Genomic DNA, 24,037 nt, shown 5'->3' on the forward strand with positions numbered 1-24,037 from the left:
AAAGTATAGCTTCCGTCCCTCTCCTCGCCCCTACCTGGCCTCGAAGCAGCGTTACCCATGCAGAGCAAGGGGAATAACTCCTCCAAGTCTCAGAGCGAGTGACGCTTGAAACGCTATTAGCGCACACCCCGCTAACTAGCTAGCCATTTCACATCGGTTACAACAACCTCATCTCGGGAGTTGATGGGCTTGAAGTCATAAACAGGGCTGTGCTTGAAGCACAAGGAAGAGCTGCTGGCTAAATGCACGAAAGTGCTGTTTGAATGAATGCTTACTGGTGCCTACCATCGCTCAGTCAGACTGCTCTATCAAATCATAGACTTAATTATAACATAATAACACACAGAAATACGAGCCTTAGGTCATTAATATGGTCGAATCCGGAAACTATCATCTCGAAACAAGACGTTTATTCTTTCAGTGAAATACGAAACTGTTCCATATTTTATCTAACGGGTGGCATCCATAAGTCTAAATATTCCTGTTACATTGCACAACCTTCAATGTTATGTCATAATTACGTAAAATTCTGGCAAATTAGGCGGGCCAAACTGTTGCATATACCCTGACTCTGCGTGCAATGAACGCAAGAGAAGTGACACAATTTCACCTGGTTAATATTGCCTGCTAACCTGGATTTCCTTTAGCTAAATATGCAGGTTTAAAAATATATACTTCTGTGTATTGATTTTAAGAAAGGCATTGATGTTTATGGTTAGGTACACATTGGAGCAAGGACAGTCCTTTTTCACGAATATGCACCGCATCGATTATATCTAGCAGGACACGCTAGATAAACTAGTAATATCATCAACCATGTGTAGTTAACTAGTGATTATGATTGATTGTTTTTTATAAGATAAGTTTAATGCTAGCTAGCAGCTTACCTTGGCTTACTGCATTCGAGTAACAGGCAGGCTCCTCGTGGAGTGCAATGAGAGGTTAGCGCGTTGGTCTAGTTAACTGTAAGGTTGCAAGATTGAATCCCCGAGCTGACAAGGTAAAAATCTGTCGTTCTGCCCCTGAACAAGGCAGTTAACCCACCGTTCCTAGGCCGTCATTGAAAATAAGAATGTGTTCTTAACTGACTTCGTTAATAAAGACTAAATAAAAGGTGTAAAAAAAATGAAAAAAAATCGGTGTCCAAAAATACCGATTTCCGATTGTTATGAAAAATTGAAATCGGCCCTAATTAACTTCTCTAGGGTAGGGGGCAGCATTCGGAATTAAACGGCCTGCTACTCGGGCCCAGAAGATATGATATGGATATAACTGGTAGATTTGGATAGAAAACACTAAAGTTTCCAAAACTGTTAAAATAGTGTCTGTGAGTATAACAGAACGGATTTGGCAGGCAAAAACCTGAGAAAAACCCATTCAGGAAGTAGTTTTTTTTGTTGGTTTTATAGTTTTCTATTCAATGCCATTACAGTATCCATTGACTTAGGACTCAAATTGCAGTTCATATACCTTCCACTAGATGTCAACAGTCTTTAGAAATTGTTTCAGGCTTGTATTCTGATAAATGAGGGAGTAAGACCAGTCTGAATGAGTGGACCCTACCGTGTCACAGAGCTTTTTCATGCGCAATCCCGAGAGAGTGCCTTTCTTGTTTACCTTTTATATTGACAACGTTATTGTCCGGTTGAAATATTATAGATCATTTAGGCTAAAAACAACCTGAGGATTGAATATAAATATCGTTTGACATGTTTCTATGAACTTTACGGATACAATTTGGATATTTTTTGTCTGCCTGTTTTGACTGTGTTTGAGCCTGTGGATTACTGAAGAAAACGCAAACAAAACTGAAGTTTTTGGATATAAAGAGACTTTATCGAACAAAAGGAACATTTATTGAGTAAATGAATGTATTCTGAGTGCCACTATATGAAGATCATCAAAGGTAAGGGATTAATTTTAGCTCTATTTCTGACTTGTGTACCTCTTCTACTTGGCTGGTTACTGTTTGCAATGATTTGTCTGCTGGGCTACGTTCTCAAATAATCATAAGGTATGCTTTCGCCGTAAAGCATTTTTAAAAATCTGACACCGTGGTTGGATTCACAAGAAGTTCATCTTTAAACCTATGTTAAAAAAAAAAGTTCTGAATTTTTATGAGTATTTCTGTATTTGAATTTGGCGCTCTGCAATCTCACTGGATGTTGGCCAGATGGGACGCTAGCATCCCACAAATCCTAGAGAGGTTTAATCGGCCATTCCACTAGTTTTGATGTTGCTGACGCCTGACAGATCTTACAACGCCTGGATAGGTATTTTAAGTATTAGCTAACCATATACTGTACGTTACAGCTATTTGTCAGTCAATGACGTGGCACACAACCAGTGGTTGTTGCGTCGCCTCAGCTGTGGAACGCGGCCATAGAATTCACATGGAGTTACTGTAATGAGATGCACAGATCTTACTGGCTGAATTAGGTTTGATACTCACTCATCACCATAAAGCTGGTGGCTGAACTCTGGATGGAATGTCGTGCTTTCATTATCGACCTCCTCTGCGAAACGGACTGAGAGAAATAGTTGTATTTCATTATTTGAGTAAGAGGGTGTGGCAAATACTCAGTCAACATATCAAATATTGCAATATGTATATGAAACACTTAAAGCACCATTTACCAAACAACAAAATGCAGTGCAAGTAGCTACTATCTCCACATCCTAAAACAAAAGAGTTTACACACAAAGCTAAATAAGAAGACGCATGAGACAAACCTAGTTTTAAACAGATTGCTTCGTTGGTGTCACACTTATACTCTGCCAACTTCTTCTCCATTGCGTTCATCCCTGTGGAGCAAAACAAACAGCATTTCCAGCTTAATTCTTTATTTGGATCCCCGTTAGTTTTTGCAGAAGCAGCCTCTGCTCTTCCTGGGGTCCACAAAAAAACATGACAAGTAACAAAACACTGATACACTAGGAAAAGTCACATTCAAAATAGAACGATATAGAAACAACGCAACAACAAAAAAAATGTACAAAAGAGAAGAAAACAAATTAAAATGTGTCTGTGTGCCCCCCTCACAGTACACATCATTCCATGAGTTGTTTTAAAGGTCATTTTCCTGTTAACTTGAGTAATGGGAAATGGAAGGGAGTTCCATGCTATGAAAACTAGAAGAGAAGCAGTTCAAATCTCTCGACAACCCTCAACTATGAAAGACTAACATCAACATGCTTGCCAGTTCTGTATGTGCAGTGAAGGGCAATGCATGCTGCTCTGTTTTGAGCCAGCTGCAGCTTTTCTAGGTCTTTCTTTGCTGCACTTGATCATATTACCAGACAGTAATCAAGATGGGACAAGACCAGAGCCTGACCATCTAGCAGTTGATTGTGTCAAAAAACACTGAACATATTTTTTTTATAACAGACATACCCCTCCCCATCTTACCAAAAACTCTGTCAAAATGACTTGACCATGATAATTGATCATCCAATGTTATACCTTAAGCTTCCTCAACTTGCCTAAACCTCCAGGTGAGGTTTTGGTCTTAGAGATGGTTTTGAAAATGCTTTTAGTTTAAGATGTATTTAAGAGCAGTTTATTTTATCTAGAATTTCAGTGAGCTCACTGGCTTTGGGTGATGACATGTAGAGTGTGGAATCAAAATAAAATAGTTACATGCGCCGATCACAACTGGTGCAGACTTTACAGTGAAATGCTGGCTTTACGACCCCTTCCCAATGATGCAAAATGAAATATTAACACAAGAGGAATAAAATACACAAGAATGGAGCTGTATACCAGTACCAGATCAATGTGCAGAGGTACAAGGACTTGAGGTAGATACGTACATGAAGGCAGGGTAAAGTGACTAGGAATCCGGATAGATAACAATACGAGTAAAATCAAGAACAGTAGCAGCGGCAAATGTGTAAGAGTTTGTGTGTGTGAGTGCATATGTATGTGTGTTTGTGTTGTCGGTATGCGTGTGTGTGTGTATTGTATGTGAATACGTGTGGGTTTTGTGAGTGTCAATGTAGTGTGTGTGAGTGTATATATAGTTTAGTGAGTGTATATATGGTCTAGTGAGTGTATATATGGTCTAGTGAGTGTGCGTAGGGTCAGTGCAACATAAGAGTCAGTGCAGATAGTTTGGGACAATAAATTAACAAGAAAAATAAAAAAACAATTTTTTTACCTATTTTTTTGTGATATCCAATTGGTAGTCCGTCTTCTCCCATCGCTGCAACCCCCGTACGGACTCGGTTGACCCGGAAGCCAGCCGGACCAATGTGTCGGAGGAAACACCATACAGCTGGCGACCGAAGTCAGCGTGCATGTGCCCGGCCCGCCACAAGAAGTCGCAAGAGCGGCAGCTGCGACACAGCCCGGGATCGAACCCGGGTCTATAGTGACGCCTCAAGCACTGCCTTAGACCGCTGCGCCACTCGGGAGGCCACTATCTGGCAGTCTTATGACTTGGGGGTAGAAACTGTCTCAGTGCCCGTTGGTCCAATAGCCGATGCTCTGGTACCGTTTGCCGGACGGTTGAAGAGTGAACAGTCTATGGCTTGCGTGGCTGGAGTTTGGCAATTTTTCAGGCCTTCCTCTGACTGCCTGATATAGAAGACCTGGATGGCAAGGAGATTGACCTCAGTGATGTACTGGGCTGTCCGCACCACCCTGTCTAGCGCTTTGCGGTCAAGGGCGGTGCATTTCTATACCAAGTGGTTATGCAGCCAGTCAAGATGCTCTCGATAGCACATGCCAAATCTTTTCAGCCTCCTGAGGGGGAAGATTTTCTGCCGTGCCCTCTTCACGACTGAGGGTGTGTGTGTGGACCATGTTAAGTCCTTAGTGATGTGGTCCTTAGTGATGAAGGAACTTGAAGATCTCAACCTGCTCAACAACAGCCATGTTGTTCGCCTCTTTCACCTATAGTCCACGATATAAGCGCATTGGTCTTACTGACGTCGAGGTTGTTGTCCTGGCACCACACTACAGTCTCTGACCTCCCTGTAGACTGACTCATCACCGTTGGTGATCAGGCCTAGCACCGTCATGTCGTCAACAAACTTGATGATGGTTCGAGTCGTGCGTGGCCACGCAGTCGTGGGTGAACAGGAAGTGAAGGAGTGGATTAAGAACACATCACTGAGGGTCCATCGTATTGAGGGTCAGTGATAGCATTGGAGGTGATGTTGCCTACCCTCACTACCCTGGGGGAAGCCTGTCAGGAAGTCTAGGATCCAGTTGCAGAGGGAGGGGTTCAGTCCCAGGGTCCCTATCTTGGAAGGGACTATGGTGTTAAATGCTAAGCTGTAATCTATGAAAAGCATTCTGAAATTGTTATTTTCCCTCTTGTCCAGGTGGGAGAAGGCAGTGTGAAGTGCAATTGAGATTGGATCATCTGTAGATCATCTGTGGATCTGTTGGGGCGGTATGCGAATTGGAGTGGGTCTGGGATGATGGTGTTGATGTGTGTCATGACCAGCCTTTCAAAGCACTTCATAATTACAGATGTGAGTGCTACAGGGCGATAGTAATTTAGATAGGTTACCTTGTTGCTCTTGGGAACAGGGACAATAGATTGGGATTATAGACTGGGACAAGTAAAGATTTAAAATGTCTGTGAAGACACTTGCCAGCCGGTCTGCACATGCTTTGAGAACGCGTCCTGGTATTCCGTCTGGCCTGGCAGCCTTGTGATTGTTAACCTGTTTAAACGTTTAGCTCAAAATCTGCCATGGAGAGCGAGATCATCCACACAGATAGTCGTTCTAGCTTTGTTTAAGACCATTGGCAAATAATATATAAAAATAGAGAAGACTAACAGCCCAAGGCAACTGCCCTGAGGGACACCGCACTGTACATCTGATATTCGAGAGGCTTCTATTGAAGAACACTCTCTGGGTTCTATTGGATAAATAACTCTCCAACCATGGGATGGCAAGTTTTTTCAATAACAATTTATGATCAATAAGATCAAAGGCGCCAACTATGATCTTATTATCCATTTATTTTAAGCAATCATTATTCATTGGCGTCAGTGCAGTACAAGTTGAGTGCCCTTCTCGATAAGCATGCTGAAAGTCAGTAGTTAACTTGTTCTCTGAAAAATAGCATTGTATTTCATCAAACACAATCCTCTCCATTAGTTTACTAAGAACAGGCAGAAAACCGATTGGGCGGATGTTAGGGTGCTTTGCGAATTTTAGGCAGTGGAATTAATTTAGCTTCCTTCCACGCACACTCCTTTAAAGTTTGGTTAAAGAAAAGGCAAATAGGAGCGGCAGTACAGTCTGCAACCATTCTCAATAGTTCATCAAGGTTGTCTATACCTGGTCGCTTATCATTTTTTTATAGATAACAATTGTTTTCTACCTCTCCCATACTAACTTGAACAAATTCACAAACACAATCATTTTCTTTCATTATGAAATCCTTTATTAAAAAATATGATGGTTCACTGTTCAATGTTTTCATTTCAGTTTTTCCACTTCACTAATGAAATAGTCATTGAAATGACTGGCAATAACTAAAGGTTTTATTATAAATGGTACTCCAAAGTATTTATCTTTGTTTGGTAATATATTTTATTCTTGTTAAGTTTAGTCACAACATTTCTCAATTTAGAGTATGCCAACTAATCAGCTGAGCAGACAACTTTTGCATCATTTCTTTCTTTGAACCATCATCAATCATGGGGTATATTGTCAACAGTTGGCATGACATTTTTTACAAATACTTCCAGTGTTGCACCTGAATTCACTTCCTCATAAACATCAGACCAACATACATTTTCAACAAAATAATCGAGGAAACATTTTGTATGACCTCTTATGAATTACTTTAGGCCCAACCTTTGGCACTTACACTTTCCTTGTTAATGCCACAATGTTATAATCACTACAGCCAATGGAAGCTGGTATTGCTTTGGAGCAAAGCTTTGCAGTATTAGTGAAGATATGATCAATACAAGTAGATGTAACAGAACCAACACTATTGGTATGCACTCTAGTTGGCTGAGTGAACCTGGATCATATTACAGGCATTAGTCAGAATGGAGAGCTAGTTGCTAACTAGTCAATCGTCAGGTCACCCAGAAAATAGACCTCTTAACAAAATCAATCAATATATGTGCATGTGATGTTGTGCTGAAGCTACTGACCCTGAGGCATGGCTATCTCATTCCTCACAAGGCTTTTGGGAGGGAGGGTGGACAATGAGCCTGTCGTAGTGGATGTAAGCAATGCTCCCATGCTCTCTGGCAGTTTTCATAGCTGGGATAAGTTCTTTCCGCCTCTGGCCGACAGCTTCTGTGAAGTCCTCGTTGAGGAAGATGTTCATTCCTCTCAAGTTCTTGGCTCTCTCCAGAACAGCCATCTTGTCCTTAAACCTCTAGAACTTGACCAGGAACTGTCACCTAGGCTGGTTACATGTTTTCCAGACCTGTGGGCACGCTCCATCTCAATCTTCCATCTGCAGCTTTTCAGTAGGGCTGTCCCAAACTAAAACAAATTTTGGTCAATAAGTTGTCTTTTCTTCAAGCAATCGATTGGTCGAAATGTTAAAACTTGTATTTTTCCATATATAGTGTTTCTATATATGGAAAAATACAAGTTGTGTTTTAATAAAATCAACTATATGTACTGAGATTGTCTGATGCTTTAAGCGTGCCATTTGATTAAATAATGAAGACATACAAATGGCTCAAGAAGAAGCAGGAGATCAAGATATCCTAACCAGAGAAACTTTATATTTTATATTTAAAAAAATGATATGTTTATCTCATGCTAGCAAACTTGCAACATTGTATGAAATATTCTGGGCCCTCAAAGAGTTTCCCGCACCAGTGAGCTCAGGACAGACACAGCTGTAGGCTGTTTGTGCAAGGGATAATAAGTAATTAGGTATTTTATTTTAACTACATCAGAGCATTACAATTTCTCCCTTTCATGCTAAGTGGTTATCAAAAGGGAGAGGGCAGAAAATATGTTTCAAATATGTCAAGGAGCTATTGTAATTCTCTATGGACTCAAAAACAGACATTGTTTACTTGCTGTTTGAGGTGAAAACAAATTACTTTGAGAAGCGGCAAAACCGTAACCAACCAAACATTGTAGATCAGAAATGAAGGGAATTAACAGTAAATGTAGGCTACTACTGGTGGTATATGTAATGGGGAATTGATAGACGATAACAATCAAAGGGCAAACAATTCACACGATGAAGTTAAGAAACACTGAATGCACATGGCATGGTGGGAGAGAGCGCATTCTGGAGAGACACATGCCTTGTGTATTTTATACACACTCCCCTTCCTGGACCGTGGCATCCTCAATAGATTAGTCCACTGAACAGTGGTGTAAATTAGAGATGCACGATATATCGGTGAACATTTCGGAATCGGCCGATATTAGCTAAAAATGCCAACATCGGTATCAGCCCGATGTCTAGTTTAACGCCGATGTGAAAAACCGATGTCAAAGCAGACGTGCAGACCTACATAACGTAGGTACACTACGTAATGACGCCACGTACAATTTTGCGCTACACGTGCAACACAGCATTCCTAACCTAGCCCACAATGTCTGCTGTGAGGATCGAGCAGTCAACAAGTCAAGCAGTCATTCGAAAGAGTAAGAACATTTCAGCGAGTCAACTCAAAGGCAAAATCCATTAAAACGCCAAGATAATGGAATTCATTGCCCTTGACAATCAACCGTTCTGTCGTGGGTGACGTTGGCTTTCGCGACTGTTCGAGCACCGGTACACACTAACGTTAACAAGGGTGCTACTGTTCAGATGCTGCCCTACCGGAGTTACACAGTAATAGCGTCACTGCTATTAGCTTCATGACATACTATGGAACGCCATTTGGGTCTTTGCGTGTCAAAAAAGATACACCTCAAACAACACTATTCTACAATAACACTATTTGATGCGTTAAATACGCTTTTAATTTGACACGTCAAATAACACAGTTCTATTATAGAATGTTGTGTGTTCTGAACTTGCACGTGCAAGCCAAGCGACACCACTACTATCAGTAGCACTGTCAATGCTGTACTAAAAAAAGTCTGCAAACAAGCAAACACTGGTCACGAACGATGTGTTTACAATACCGCGTTGGTAATAAAGCATTATTTGTTTGACCGTAACTTCTGGGGTAGCTAGCTAGCTAGCTTAAGCTTGGTACCTAAATAGCACCAATACAACCAGCCTGAAAACAATGACCTGTAGAAACTGCAGTCATTTTCACTATTCTTAGCAATGATTTAGGAATTCTTGTGAGTAAATATTAGCAAGGTAGCCACTTGTTGTTCGCCTATTGAAATTGAACTTCAGTTCATGAAAATAAATAGGTAGCCAGCTACTTAACCCTGTTGCCCAAAGCTAGCGTTACAAGCAGCCTGCTGGCTTCATCTGGCTAGTGAGGCTCGACCTGACCGGGTTGTGTTGTGAAGCTAGCCGCAATAAGGATTAGGCGCAATTGTGGAATTTGCAGTTTGCCTTCAAAATAAAAGTACCTCTGAAAGTGATGCAGACGGTTACAAATTGATGGAATCATGCCATATTTAGACTAGATAATGTCAAACAAGGTTGGAATGTGAAGCAATGAAATGGGGTATCAGTCTACTCTGTGACACCCACAGAACACAACTGTGAAGAGTTTACGCAAATATTAGCGTTGTAGCTCTTATCACGGGACTGTGACTGTGTGAAATCACCTCCCCAGTCAGCCTATTGTGTGTATTGACATTCATATTGCACTGTACAGCTTTACCTAAGGATTGGGGATCAATGAAATGGGGTAACAGTCTACTCAATAGCCAATATATTTTTTCCCAACGTCCTCCTCAGAGTTCAGACTCCAAAACATCCACACAGTATTGTTTTTCCTCGGGAAAAGGGTGTTCTATACATAGGTTGACAATAAATGTGGCTCAATTCACAGTAGTTTCAGAGTCCTGCAATAAGAGCTACGATACTAATGTTCTCTGGGTGTCACTGAGTAGACTGATACCCCATGTCATTGATCCACAATGAATCCACAGTGAAATAAGTATGCCCCAATGCAATTCTAAAGTATAACACATCCGGTGTGATTTCAACAGATTGTCAAATTAACAAATTGTCTTTTGTTGATTTTATATAACATTCCAACATCGTTTAGCATGCTCTATTAAATTATACAATTTGTATTCATTTGCATCACTGTCAATGACATACTTTTATTTTGAAGGCTAACCGCAAAGTCCACCATGGGTCCGACCACCATTAATCAAATAAGAACTTTATTATATTTTTGGGTTATTTTAGATGATGACACCTAGCTAATATAGTTAGCTAGCTAACTGAAACCGATTGTCGTTTTACTATGTTTTTGGGGAAGAACATTGTTTGCATCCATGAGCTGGCTATCTTTATTTATGACCAGCAATGTAGATGCGCAAGACAACTTCACCAGCATCACAGCATACGTATCTATGAATCATTGTGACATATGAAATACGAGTGATAGTGTAATCAATGTGTAATAACTACGTAAACATTTTATGAACGCGTTCAATTATTATGTGACATGCAGTCATATTCAGGTCCTGATTGGTCAACAAGCTTATTTGACACGTCAAACAGTGCTATTTGACGTGTATCTTGTTTGACATGCAAAGACCCAAATGCTGCTCCTTAGAAGTCCTGCTTGAGAATGAAACGACTGAACAACAAAACAGCACAGCAAGTAAGTGAAAGAAATTGGTTTTGATTATGTTTACTGGTAATGGGGACATACGTAAATGCCAACAAAATAACTTTTTGGTCAGTGTGGTGTGTGTGTAACCTTTATTTAACTAGGCAAGTCAGTTAAGAACAAATTCTTATTTACAATGACGGCCTACCCTGGCCAAACTCAGACGGCGCTAGGCCAATTGTGCTGCGCCCTATGGGAATCCCAATCACGGCAGGATTCGAACCAGGGACTGTAGTGACACCTCTTGCACGAAGACGCAGTGCCTTAGACCGATGCGTCCGTGTGTGTGTTTTAACTATTTAACTGTACTAGAATCATTAAAAGGCCGCTTAAATTTTAAATATCGATTATCGGTATAGTTTTTTTGGGCCAGGAAAATAATTGGATATCGGTATTGGCCGAAAATGTAATATCAGTGAATCACTAGTGTAAAGTACTTAAGTATTACTTTAAAATATTTTTACTTAAGTAATTTTTTGGTGTATCTGTACTTTCCCATATTTATTTTTACAACTTTTACTCCACTACATTCCTAAAGAAAATAATGTACTTTTTACGCCATACAAAAGTACTCGTTACATTTTGAGTGCTTAGCATGATCCACAGAAAGTGCTGGTGTCATCTCGAGAGGATTTACAGTTTGTCGTCATCTTGCTGCAAGTTTCTTTCGGGAGAACTGCAAACTGTTCTAACGGTCCTGGGCCCGGTTGTCTAAAACATTACCCCATTATTTTCCTTACCTTTAAGTAAGTTTCACAAAACATTTTACGGCACATTTTTTGGTGAAGCCAGCTATATTGTGGTATGGTTACCTTCCTTCGCCAACCACCAGAACGATGCACAACCAATAGTCTGGCTCCCGATGTGTCCCAAAGCTAGTGGTCGTATCGTCTTCCATAAACAACTCCTATAACATGGAGATATGCCCTTAATACTACCGCAAGCGATGCGTGATAATTAACTTTCAGATCAAGCGTCGGGCTCTTAAAAAAAAAAGTAAAGAAGATACTATCGTCAATAGGCGCTAAAGCAGTTCGTGTCTATAAATGGGGTAGCTTGTCCCTAGCCACAACATCATCACTGATTCCCGATAACGTTATCAAGCTAGCTAGGGCTAGCTAGTGTGCTAGCAAGCTTGATGACAGCTCGATTACCTGTGACAGCAACATACATACATCGCCCTCGAACACTCAAATAGGTGAGCACATCTATAATACAAATTGCAATACAAACCATAATACGGGGTCTGAGCACTTAAATATTGTATATATTCATGTGTTTCTTACCCGCCATTTCTGTACACTGTTGCATCTCTGTTGTTGTCAAAGGCCCAAGGAAAATACGCAACGAAGACTTCCTGTTTGTCCACGTGTTTCCGCCGCATCTGATGTATGCGGAAGAAATCCATAACTTTTCTCATCGCTCGCTCTCCATCGTTTTGTTTGTCACCCTTCCAGTGTGTGCTACAGTTTAACCACGTACTATTGCGCATCACCAATCGATGGAAGAAAAAAAACTATTTTCCGCGCAAGTGTATATCGTTATTTTTATACTGATGAGATGATTTGGTGCTGTGTCTGTGCTGATGTTTTATTCTATTGTATTCTGAATTGTATTCTTATTCTTTTTCTTTTCTGACATAGTCTACTGGAAGCCTAAAAATGTGAGTCCTTTGAAAATATAAAAACTAGATTTTTCCCCCCAGAATTTAACACTAACTATTAACTATTATTATGTATTTGATTTCCACACAACCAACCTCATCACACGCACTCAAAGTTTAAATAAGATTAAACATTCCTCGCGTGAGTTGTTCTTCCTATTGTGCTACCATAAAGAGAAAAAAACAAAAGGTTACCGTCAAAAAATATATAGCTTACCTAAGCAATCTGTTGTAGTAAACAAAATGTACCCTTTAATTGTCCCATTATGACAGACCATGCTACCAATTAAGAATTTGAACCTTGAAAATTGTCTTTCAAAAAGTGGATTACAGTACAGTGATAGCTCGATAAAATAAATGGTCTCTCTGGGGGAGAGTGCAATGGCTGAACATTGAACTGTGGTAATGCTGTGCTATCATCCCTGGCATGGCAATTCTGTCCTCCAGAAGCACCAATGACTGACCCACACAGTCATGTTTAAGCCACTATTATTTTACCCCTACCTACTACTCTGACAGCACTAGATTATAACCCTTTCCTGCATAGGCTACAACGCCTTTTACTCTCTTGCTATGTGCTATGGTATAACAGTATGGAGACAATACATGCAGCTTGATCCTTAACCTTTATGTAATATTTCTGTTGAAAGCAGAATTGTCTTTTCTAAACGTCTGCCAAGAATTTGTGCAATATGTCTGTGTCTGTTTTTGTATTTTATTGCCATTTGTGGTTTGACTGTGTCCCTCTCTTTAACCTTCATACATGTTGTATCCTTGTGGTAACATAACGCTATTATACAAAGGTTCTGCACAAAGCAGATAATAAAGTATATTCTTATGCAATATTTTTAAAAAGCACTGTTTGGTTTTATGAGAAAGAAAATAATGAAACCAAAGAGAAAACAAGCCCGACAGTTGCCTTTTCAATTTTATTTATTCATGACATTTCAGATTCCAAGTGCACAAAGTCCTTCATTTAAAAAAAAATGTATCCCCTTAGTCCGTGAATACTGGATGGACATGAATAGTAATGCAACATTTAACCTTCAGTGCACCTCACTCGAGCTCACATTTCATTAAGATGATGAAAAATGTCTAATCATTTTGGACAGCAAAATTTGTAAATAGGTTTTTACACAGGAGTCGCTTTACACTTTGCACAGCTAGCATAGCTTAGTCCTCTGATGATTTGTTTAAGTTGAGCATGCATGCTATAAAATATCTGCAGGTACATACAGACCACACAGCAGTGCATCATGTCCTTATATGAGCCACGTGCGCAGGAATTGTGCTAGACTCTGCTGACAGCTGGCAACACTCCCATTGCACTGTATCTCTTCAACAGGCAAACCACGACGCTACAGTACGGGGATACAGTATTGCCTAAAATACATTGTCATTAAGGTCTTCCTCAATATTGTCATGCTGTCATATCCCAATCATAGGCTACAGTAGCCAAGCGCCTGCACCGCTAGTCAACGTGACGTCACACTCAGCATGGCGGTCAAGGTGACTCCGTCAATATTTCTTATCAGAAATGAATATTACCTGTATTTAAACTGTTTATTTCTATTGGATATGGACGCTATCTTACCGATGCGGACGCATATATTCTTTTCTTTTTTTTTTAAGGAACAGAATGGTCATCTTTCAGCATGTTTTTGTGTGCACGTCGGCCTTGGAGAGAGAATTGAGTAATGTTTACCTTGTTACAGTTTATTTTGTATTGATCTAATGGAAGTTATTCCGCTACTTTTATTGTATAGCACGTTTATTGTGGTGAAGGTCGAGTAGGCGGTTCAGTAATTATATTGGCAAAGGCGACTATGTTGCTGGTGGCAGGGCTGATATTCAAATGTAGACTACGAGTCCTGTAGCCTACTACTGCTTTTTCAAACATCGAAACTTCAAAGACAAGCAATCGATTGCTGTCACCGCAGTAATTATTTTATTCTATTGTAGCCTATTCAGTGTCGTTGCGTCCTATGGAATTCTCATACTGTCACTGTATTACCACAATCATCAAGGTTTGTATAACTGTATGTTTTAGGTGGAAACAACCGCAAGAGGCGATTCCAGTGAACTGAGGACTATATTTCTGAAGGTAAGACTGTCATTCAGAGGACCCAATATTTTTATGGCACTTAAATAATCATCATTTATATTATTGGATTCTTTAACTGCAGCTGTTCTTGGATGAATAAAAATAGCATGTATCTTTTAATGTATTGTCTTTAATAATACAAGGTTATAACCTTGATTGTATGGCAAAGCTAGAGTATGGAAAAGCTACAGTTGAAAAAGTTTTACATTATATTATTGCCATCATTTAACTCTCTCTACCTCACACACACACACACACACACACACACACACACACACACACACACACACACACACACACACACACACACACACATACACACACACACACAGAGAGAGAGAGAGAGATACACTGAGTGTGCTGCCTTTACTGTTCAATACTACAAGGAAAGGTCACACAAATACTTGGACTAATTCTGGATGCCCTTCAACAAGGAATTTCTCCTTGCCTAACTTATTTTAGGGTGTGACATATGCTTGGATCTTCAGATGTCTGGAAGATTCGAACATACGTTCTTGTGCTTTACAAAGCCACACATAGTAACAAGCAGAAGGCTGTTAGGCCATTGTTTGGAGGGTAAACATGCTTCTTGCAACAGACAGCGCCAGGGAGGGACTCCTTATTTGACCTAGTACTATTTTAGGACCTCCTTCTTTCTTCATACAACACTGCACTGATTAATTCTGAAAGCACCCCAATTAATATTAGGCATAGCTTTTTTAATATGCACCTCTAATTAATATTAGGCATAGCTGTTTTAATACACATCTGTAGTTAGTAATACACATATCACAGTGAAATAGCTAGTTAATTAATGGATGAAAGGGGGGAATTTTGTCCAACCTGCCTAATCTGATCAAGAAGCACTTGAGGCTTACTGTGAAGGCAAATTGATAGCAAATTATGTAGTGAATAAATGGGTTAATAAATTGGTTGGAATTAATACTTTCACTTAAAACATTAACTCAAGAGTGTGCAGTGAGATGTGGTCTCATGCATTCCTCGTAAAGGTCGCTTTCTCTCTCTTTTACTTTCTCACTCTTTCTTCCTTTTTCACTCTCTCACTCTTTTTCACTACCCCCCCCCCCTCTCTCTTTCCCTCCCTCCCTACCTCCCTCCCTCCGTGCTTGGCTGTATACCCAGAGCCTGGCCTTTATGCTGCCAGTTCATGCAGTGCTTGTGTTTCCTGAGCTATCTCTGTTCCAGCTTGTAACCTAAACCTGACTCTAAAACTGACCTTTCATTTTTTAAGGCTAGAATAGAGGTCAGTTTTAGCACCACCAGTGCATGGGGTGCATGTTCTGCAGCAGCCACAGCGTAGCAGCAACAAAACAAATGCTGTTGCTTTTTTCTTTCCAAGCAGTGTTCATGCATTCATTGCACGTTATGTGTAAAGTTATACATGGATTTGATTATCACTGTCTGTGTCTTAATTTAGAAATATATATTTCAGATGACTTGGCAGTCCCTTGCAATGCCACAGCTGAAGCCCTAATGTCACACATATCATTCATTATACGCTGCTCCAGTACTTTTATCTGTTACATTGTACTTACAACATCCCATATTGTGTATGAAATATAGTATACTGCATTGCACTTATCTCCATACATGATTGTGACACTTAACATGGTAGTGGTTTGTGAAGCTTTGTTGCCTTTGATGACTTGATACGCTCCATCTTGTGCAGTGTCGTTGTGGGTAAAAAAAAAAAAAAGAATAACGATTTCTATCTATGAAGGTAATAATACAGATTGATACTTTATTGAAGTGTTTTGATAGCAAGTAGCTGAAGTTCTCTATCTGTTTATTCACTGAACAACTCAAATACATTACTGGAACACAATGAATTGCAAGAAGTAGATGGTTTTGAACTAGGGTATTTTTGCCTAGCATTGATGGAATGTCTAGAAGCACATAATATGAATCAAAGTATAACCATGGCGACAAAATGAAGATAGAAACACAGACACGGTGCATCAGGCTGTCTGAACACATCATTATTGTCAGAAGTAAAGTTACTGTAAGTGTTGTCAGATACAGTAGGTGTTGAGGGAACAGTGACACAACACAAATATAAAGTGACTCCAGGCATGGAGCTTTGTAAGAGTATGAATTTTATATTGATTTTTCGGAGCATTTGCGTTTTACACTCATCTGGGTCTTTTGTCTCCCTTCAGCATGCCAGTGTGGTTGAGGACGGGGAGCATTACATGTCCCCCAGGGACTTTGTGCAGAACTTCCTGGGTCTGCACAACCAGCCCGACCACAACCGCAAGACTGTGCAGCTGATCGCTGGAGTAGCCGACACCAGCAAGGATGGGTAAGTCGACTTCCACGACGTCTGAGGTAGATCATTTTCATCATTAGTGACCCTGATATAGAATGGGTTGAGAGTTTCTACAAGACATCATACAGCGGAAATGGAATTGAGACTAACACTAGCATTTTTTGATGACAGTTTCACTCTCTACAAGAATCCAATGTAACCCTGCGATACACACTGTGGTTCAAAATGTCACATGTACAGATATGGGATCTTAATTTGATCACCCTGTTGCAGGAGAACTTTCCTGCAATTCAGGAAATGTAAAACTTGTAGTGTAGTTGAGGTTTAAAAAGCCTTTTCAAGTTAATAACTTCCACTTTGAAATTTCAGACCTGATTTTCCCTTATCAAAAATGTATCAACCCCTACAAAAATATCCATTCATTATAATCCACTAGAGATGAAACGGTATGAAAATGTCATATCACAATTATAGTGACCAAATGATCACGGTTATTTTTACAACCAAGTCGACGTCTGCCGGATTTTTTAGTTGTTGTTGAATTTTTACCCCTTTTTCTCCTCAATTTCGTGGTATCCAATTGTTGTAGTAGCTACTATCTTGTCTCATCGCTACAACTCCCGTACGGGCTCGGGAGAGACGAAGGTTGAAAGTCATGCGTTCTCCAATACACAACCCAACCAAGCCGCACTGCTTCTTAACACAGCGCGCATCCAACCCGGAAGCCAGCCGCACCAATGTGTCGGAGGAAACACCGTGCACCTGGCAACCTTGGTTAGCGCGCACTGCGCCCGGCCCGCCACAGGAGTCGCTGGTGCGCGATGAGACAAGGATATCCCTACCGGCCAAGCCCTCCCTAACCCGGACGACGCTAGGCCAATTGTGCGTCGCCCCACGGACCTCCCGGTCGCGGCCGGTTACGACAGAGCGCGAACCCAGAGTCTCTGATTGCACAGCTGGCGCTGCAGTACAGCGCCCTTAACCACTGCGCCACCCGGGAGGCCTCTGACGGATTTTAAATGAACAAAATATGTTGGTTGGGTAACTAAACTACATAACGTGTTATTGTGTGCAATGGGTGAATAGAGTCTGCAGACACACGACCCATACAACAGCAGAACAACGTGTAGTGTTTTTACAAGAGTAGGTAACACTGCAAGCTTCAGTTTACATTATTGACAAGCTATTAGCAAGTTAGACAGACTAACCATGACACTAACCATGACATTTTTCCCCAATCCGAAGTCCCCACATCATGCATTGAGCTAAAAGTTAACTCACCTTGCATTCACTATAAAGTAGTGGGTGGTCGTCACGAAGATGACTCAAGAGATTTGAAGTGCTGCCCCCTTTCGCTGCAATTTATTTTTGCATGTTCTGCAGACCGGGTGACCATCTTCGATTAAGTTTCCCTCAGCACTCTTGTAAAACCCAGGATATGACCACACTTCAGATTTGGTCCTTTTCGAAGGCTGACAAATCTCCAGAGCGCTGTCACTGCCTTCCGCCATGTTTTCACACAAAACAAGACCCACGTTGCACGCTGCGCCTGCGTCAGATTGTTGCTAACTTTGGTTGATGCTGGACAATATTTCCCGTGCGCTTTTCAAACCCGTGGTAACCAAACACGGTGTTAATGATAATTCAAATTTGAAACGGCAATACTAATCGTTGTGAATTTCACTGTGGTTTTTCCGTGAAACCGGTGACCATTTCATCCCTATAATCCACATAATAATTCCCATTTCCTGTTACTGCAGGATTATCCTGCTGTAGCAAACTGGCTCAAATTATCCTACATCTGTATTGGCATAGACAAGGCCTGGTGAAGAGAAGTCAGTCACAAGGAGAAAGTGGTTAGTGACTCATCACAAGGTTGTTCACATGGCCTGAATAAGTTGTTTAGCAGCCCTGTTTGTTTGATTGAATATCCACCTGATAAGATAGGCGGACATATTATTTGCATAATGTCAAAGACTGGAGATAGCATCTCGTTTAAATACCACTAAACAGCAAGTTCCTATCTACACCATAGACTGCAGAGCATGTAATAATCATGGGTGAAATACATTGTTATACAACGCTTGAACTTTTCTTGAAAAGAAAATGCTCCAAAATCTAAAAGTGGTTGTTTTATCGACTGTTACTTTTGCTCTCTTGTATGTAAATGATACAGGTAGGCTGCAGTTATTTGCGTGCTCAAATTAAGGGTTCCCAATGTACCTTTGGATTTGCAGAGAAATGTCTTTTTTTTTGAGATAGGACTCTTTCTTTCTTGTCCAAACAGACTGATCTCTTTCCAGGAGTTTCTGGCCTTTGAATCGGTTCTGTGTGTCCCGGATGCCCTTTTCATAGTTGCCTTTCAGTTGTTTGACAAGACTGGCACAGGGGACATCTCATTTGGTAGGTACACGGGGTTTGTCCGGTGACCTGGTGTGTGGGGATGTCCGTCCTGTTGCATCCCGTCTGTTTCATGTCATAACTAATGGGCACACTTTCCCATTGTGCAAGACCCATTTCTATGCAAGTAGTGGATCACATAAGAGTCATATATCTCATGTATAACTTAGGACCTTGTGCAAAAAAAAGTTGCTGTTTTTCAGTGTAGAAAATAAATCTAGGTCTCTCGTGTGTGCTTAGTGTGTATTCAGTTCGTGCGCTAATGTGTCTCTCTATACTGGGCTTCTGGAGACTGCAGCTTCTATTCTAGAGGTGTCTTCTAAGAGAAGAATAGTGTCAGCTCTGAGCGAGCTGTGGGTAATACCACCTCATAATAAGTCGCATTTTACAGGGGGAGAAATCAATCCAGCGTGTCACAAAAACAGGGACAAAAGATTGGTTACGATGCTCATTGTGCAGCACGGGCCCCCATGAAGGCGATAGAAAATGAAGGCAGTGCTCAGAAACAGTGTCCTAGATATGCTTTGAACTCACACAATATGAAAGCGATGGGATTGTCAGCAAGGCCATATTCCCCCTCTGTGCATATCGATTGGATTTGTGGGTTCCCAGAAATGAGATGAGGACATAACACTGTATTTTTGTTGTTGTTTTTTGTTCAATCTCTTGATGTTACTCATCAGTCTTTCATTTGGCAGCCAATGTGCAGGACATCTTCAGCCAGACCACAGTGCACCACCACATCCCCTTCAACTGGGACTGTGAGTTCATCAGGCTCCACTTTGGCAGTGACAGAAAGAAGAATCTCAGCTACTTGGAGTTCACCCAGTTTCTGCAGGTACAGTATAGGCATGGACATTACCAGCCAACATACATGTTGGAGACAATTCTTCTATCACGGTTTAGGTAGAAACACACCATTATGTAACGTATTGAAGTTGTAAGAAGTATATGTAATCCCCAAAACAGGGTGGGGTATGTATGTGAGTATTATATGAGCCATAAAACCTGTAGTATGGCTGTGGACGTAGCTAGTTTGGAGGGAAGGTGTTTGTGGGCTCAGATGAAGCTGGGTGGTCTGGGAGTTGGAATGACTTGGCTGTGGTTCCACTACTCTACTGTGTGTAAAGCCTCATAGCAGTTTGCGGTGGCTCATGGTTGACTAAGGGTTCCCACCAACCAATCAAGGACTATTGTTTGGGACCCTTTTCCTTCGAACCAACATTTGGTTTAGCTGTTATTTCGCTGCTAATGTTTTGCAACGTTGTTTCCAGCTTACACATTCTTGAATGTGATTCAGCTCAATCTAACGGAGTCATAAACAAAACAACATTTTTTCTGTAAACAGAATGTGTCCTGCCATCTTGTGGAGGTTACATTGTTCCAGTCTAACTGCAATAAAACAAAAAGTAACTGTTTGTGTACATGGGAAATAAACGGTGCCTGCAATGTGGGTCTTATGTGCTACAGTATCCATCTGTAGTGCAGCGTCTTAGTTCTGTACAGATGTAGGATCTTAATGTGATCACTCAGTTGTTGCTGAGAATTTTCCTGCACGGCAGTTAATGCAAACCTGTAGTATACTTGAGGTTTAAAATGGCTTTCTAAAGTTTGTAATTTCCACTTTAAAGTGTCAGACTTGATTTGCCCTAACGAAAAGTGTATCAGTGCCTACAAAAACATTTCAATTTAGTATAATCCACATAATCATTCATATTTCCTGTTGCTGCGATAGCAAACTGTCTTGAATTAAGATCCTACATCTGTACCTGCATTTGGTTATTAAAGTAATCCCCAACTCTTACAAGATATGGAGTAAAAGTGTATCGTATAGAAAAAAAGTTAGCATGATGCACTGTATTCTGTTATGGCACAATTAGTTATGTATATAGATGAGAGGTATCCGCTACTAGTATGTGATCAGCTTTGACAGCAGTACTGACCCTGGGGCAGTGGCCCCCCTGCTTCCCCTCTGATTGCATGGCTGTCCTATTGAATCATCCCCGAGCTCCTCCTGACACACCTGCCTGCTCTCCTGCACAGGCCTGGGATCAGACTCCGGGGGGGGACATGGTTTTTATTAGACTCCTGAGAGACAGCGATGATTACAAGAGCCAGGGTCTAACACTGTCACATCTAATGCTTCCACATGCTCCAAAACAGCACCCGACATCATCCAACATAATGTCGTGTTTTTTCCCCAATGTTCCATTTCATCCCAGGTAATGTGATGCGTCTTTGTCACAGGAGCCTGCTCTGTGGATGTTTTGTTCAAACCTACACCCTTTCCTCTCATTGTAGGAGCTGCAGTTGGAGCATGCCCGCCAGGCCTTCGCCCAGAAGGATAAGAGCAAGAGCGGTACCATCTCTGCCATGGACTTCAGCGACATCATGGCCACCATCCGCCACCATATGCTCACCCCATTTGTGGAGGAGAACCTGGTCTCAGTGAGTTAGAGACCGCTGTGGTCTCCCAGTTTCAACATGAGATGATTGTATAAGCACAGCATGCATGAGGAGACCTCAAAGTGTCTGTTCCTCTCGCCATAGGCGGCTGGAGGCAGCACTTCCCACATGGTGAGCTTCTCCTACTTCAATGCCTTCAACGCCCTCCTTAACAACATGGAGCTGATCCGCAAGATCTACAGCACACTAGCTGGCACATACAAGGATACCCTCGTCACCAAAGGTACACATGTAGGATCTAAATCTGAGCAAGTTTGCTACGGCAGGAAATAATCCTGCAGCAACAGGAAATGCGAATAATTGTGTGGCTTGTAATTCATGGACATTTTTATAGGGGTTGGTAAATTGAAAGAAAAATAAGTCTTACATTTGTAAGTGGAAATGTCAAACTCCAGAAGCCTTTTTAAACCTCAAAAACACTACAAGTTTTAAGTGTTCTGCTTTGCAGGGAAGTTCCCCTGCGACAGGTTTGATCGAATTAAGATTCTACGTCTGTAGCCTACTCCTGCTCATGCCTAATTTGAGGAAATGTGATTTCTGACATGAACTGAGGCTGTGCAGTACAGTACCATCATGGGTGTTTCACCTCTCTTGACAGAATGGTGTCAGGAAACACAAGATCATTTTCCCCTTAGCTCTAAGTAAATAAGGTAAATGAACACTGTAATATGATGTGTCATGAGTTTCGTCTGATCCCTTAGAGCTGTGGTATTGATAGTTGACCCTGTTCTGATAGTTATCTATGTTACATTTTCCCTTTCACCTTTGTCGTGTACTGCTGATGTGGTTGGATACCCCTGCAGCAGGTCTACCCACCCACTGTGTATCTACATCCCTGGTCTTAATAAGTGACCCCTTGCCTGGTTTCTCTTACATAACATGCCTTCCTCTGTTCCGTATCGTTCCACAGAAGAGTTTGTTAGTGCTGCCAACAAGTTTGGTCAGATCAATCCAATGGAGATTGACATCCTGTACCAGCTCTCTGGCCTCCACGCTCATTCTGGGTAAGGCTTAAATCTCTCTCCAGTCTGTTACACATCACAGCTGCTTGGTACTTTTTACTCACACGCATACAACATGGCCTTTGCGCTGCCAAATATTGAATTACTGTCCTCCACATGAATTCAATATATTTATCAAATTTATTTTTAAATCGTTTTTTTTCTGATGAATCTGTGAATGGAAAAAAAAAAGTTACATCTATATTTATTGGATGTAAATGTGTAAGTTATTGCCATTCAGTTTAACAACTGTGGCTCCACCAGTTGATTTACAAGAGAAACGTAAGCATGGATACAGACTTTACGATGCGTTGGGCCAGTGGGGAATATCTGTGTATCGCTGGCATTATGACAGCTTTATTTACTGCTTAAGTTGTGGGCATATATCCAGCTTTGTTTGTCTGTTGTGTATACAAACGCATATTAAAGCTGCAATAACCTCAAGTTATGAGGCCGTAAAATGTCTGTGGAAAATCTTGCATCACCTCCGGATGAGGGACGCTGTGTTTGGTTTTCCTGGCGTAACGCTGTGATTCTCCCCTGCTGTTTTGAAGAAAGCTCAACTTGGCCGACATCGAGAGGATAGCACCGTTGGAGGAGGGCGCACTCCCATACCACCTGGCTGAGATCCAAAGACAGGTACCCTGCCCGACTGACTGTCCACACTGAGTTTACTTGCTTCCTTTTATCTACTGCATACCTTCTCCTCCCACTTCTCATTAGGGAGCAACGAAAGGGGGTGTTTGATGATGGAATTAGCCGAGTGCTGATGTTTTCTCTTTCTTTGTGAATGTGCATTACGGACACCTAGGGTAAAAGCCCCCCCCCCCACCCCCCAATTATGGGTACAAAAGAGGAATGGATTGTTGCAATGTTCCCTTTTTCTAAAAGCCTGTCCCATTTTATTCCGTGTGGACATATACATCAGACGCTATCACATATCTGGGAAGCTTTTATCAGGATGGCTTTCCAGGGGTCTGCTGGTGTATGAAGCTTCTGGTTAAGTCGGTTAAGAGTAGGAGGCTAGGAGCACAGTGAGAGTGCTGGAGAGATGTGGCTCCTGGAGGCGGGGAAAGTTCCTATCTTTCCGGACGACACAGTTCTGTAAATCAGACTGTGGTCAGGCCTTTGGTCCACTCACGCTCCGGGACTTCTGCTCAGAGGTCTGGAATGTGTTTTTTTTGGGGGGGAAGGAAAAGACAAGAACACGTTGACGTTCTCAGGTCTTGGCCCTTTGTGGAAGTAGGGTAGTTGCTTAAACCCTTTGATCAAGGCCTCGGTCTCATTAGCATGCGGCCTTCAGTGAAAGCAGCTGGGGAGGTGGATGGTCCTGATCTGGGAGATGTTGCTCACTGCCCCAAGGAGGGCAGACACACTCCAACTGTTACTTAAAAC

The 24,037-nt window shown here is 41.4% G+C and overlaps 1 protein-coding gene and 1 pseudogene across 5 annotated transcripts in view; one reads left to right on the plus strand and one right to left on the minus strand.

Moving 5' to 3' along the window:
* LOC110501455 (histone acetyltransferase type B catalytic subunit-like) overlaps positions 1-12,210 on the minus strand; it is a 26,412-nt pseudogene extending 14,202 nt beyond the window's left edge. Inside the window, exons 1-4 of the transcript XR_016490543.1 lie at positions 12,005-12,210; positions 11,531-11,625; positions 2,734-2,805; positions 2,453-2,528 (exon numbers count right to left, since the gene is read on the minus strand). The product of XR_016490543.1 is annotated as a histone acetyltransferase type B catalytic subunit-like (transcript). The remainder of the gene's footprint in view (positions 1-2,452; positions 2,529-2,733; positions 2,806-11,530; positions 11,626-12,004) is intronic.
* LOC110501456 (electrogenic aspartate/glutamate antiporter SLC25A12, mitochondrial) overlaps positions 12,137-24,037 on the plus strand; it is a 22,777-nt gene continuing 10,876 nt past the window's right edge. Inside the window, exons 1-9 of one of the 4 annotated variants that reach the window (XM_090215613.1) lie at positions 12,137-12,381; positions 14,432-14,485; positions 16,666-16,808; positions 19,063-19,178; positions 19,874-20,013; positions 21,477-21,623; positions 21,726-21,864; positions 22,552-22,645; positions 23,197-23,281. In XM_090215613.1, coding sequence (XP_090071739.1) covers positions 16,699-16,808; positions 19,063-19,178; positions 19,874-20,013; positions 21,477-21,623; positions 21,726-21,864; positions 22,552-22,645; positions 23,197-23,281 — 831 coding nt within the window. In that variant the 5' untranslated portion in view covers positions 12,137-12,381; positions 14,432-14,485; positions 16,666-16,698. Of the gene's footprint in view, positions 12,382-13,624; positions 14,321-14,431; positions 14,486-16,665; positions 16,809-19,062; positions 19,179-19,873; positions 20,014-21,476; positions 21,624-21,725; positions 21,865-22,551; positions 22,646-23,196; positions 23,282-24,037 lie in introns of those variants that run through there. The other 3 variants (XM_036958820.2, XM_036958822.2, XM_036958821.2) reach the window with 3 other exon arrangements.

This window comes from Oncorhynchus mykiss, chromosome 22, assembly GCF_057628025.1.
Source record: "Oncorhynchus mykiss isolate SJ-2025 chromosome 22, ASM5762802v1, whole genome shotgun sequence".
NCBI lineage: Eukaryota > Metazoa > Chordata > Actinopteri > Salmoniformes > Salmonidae > Oncorhynchus > Oncorhynchus mykiss.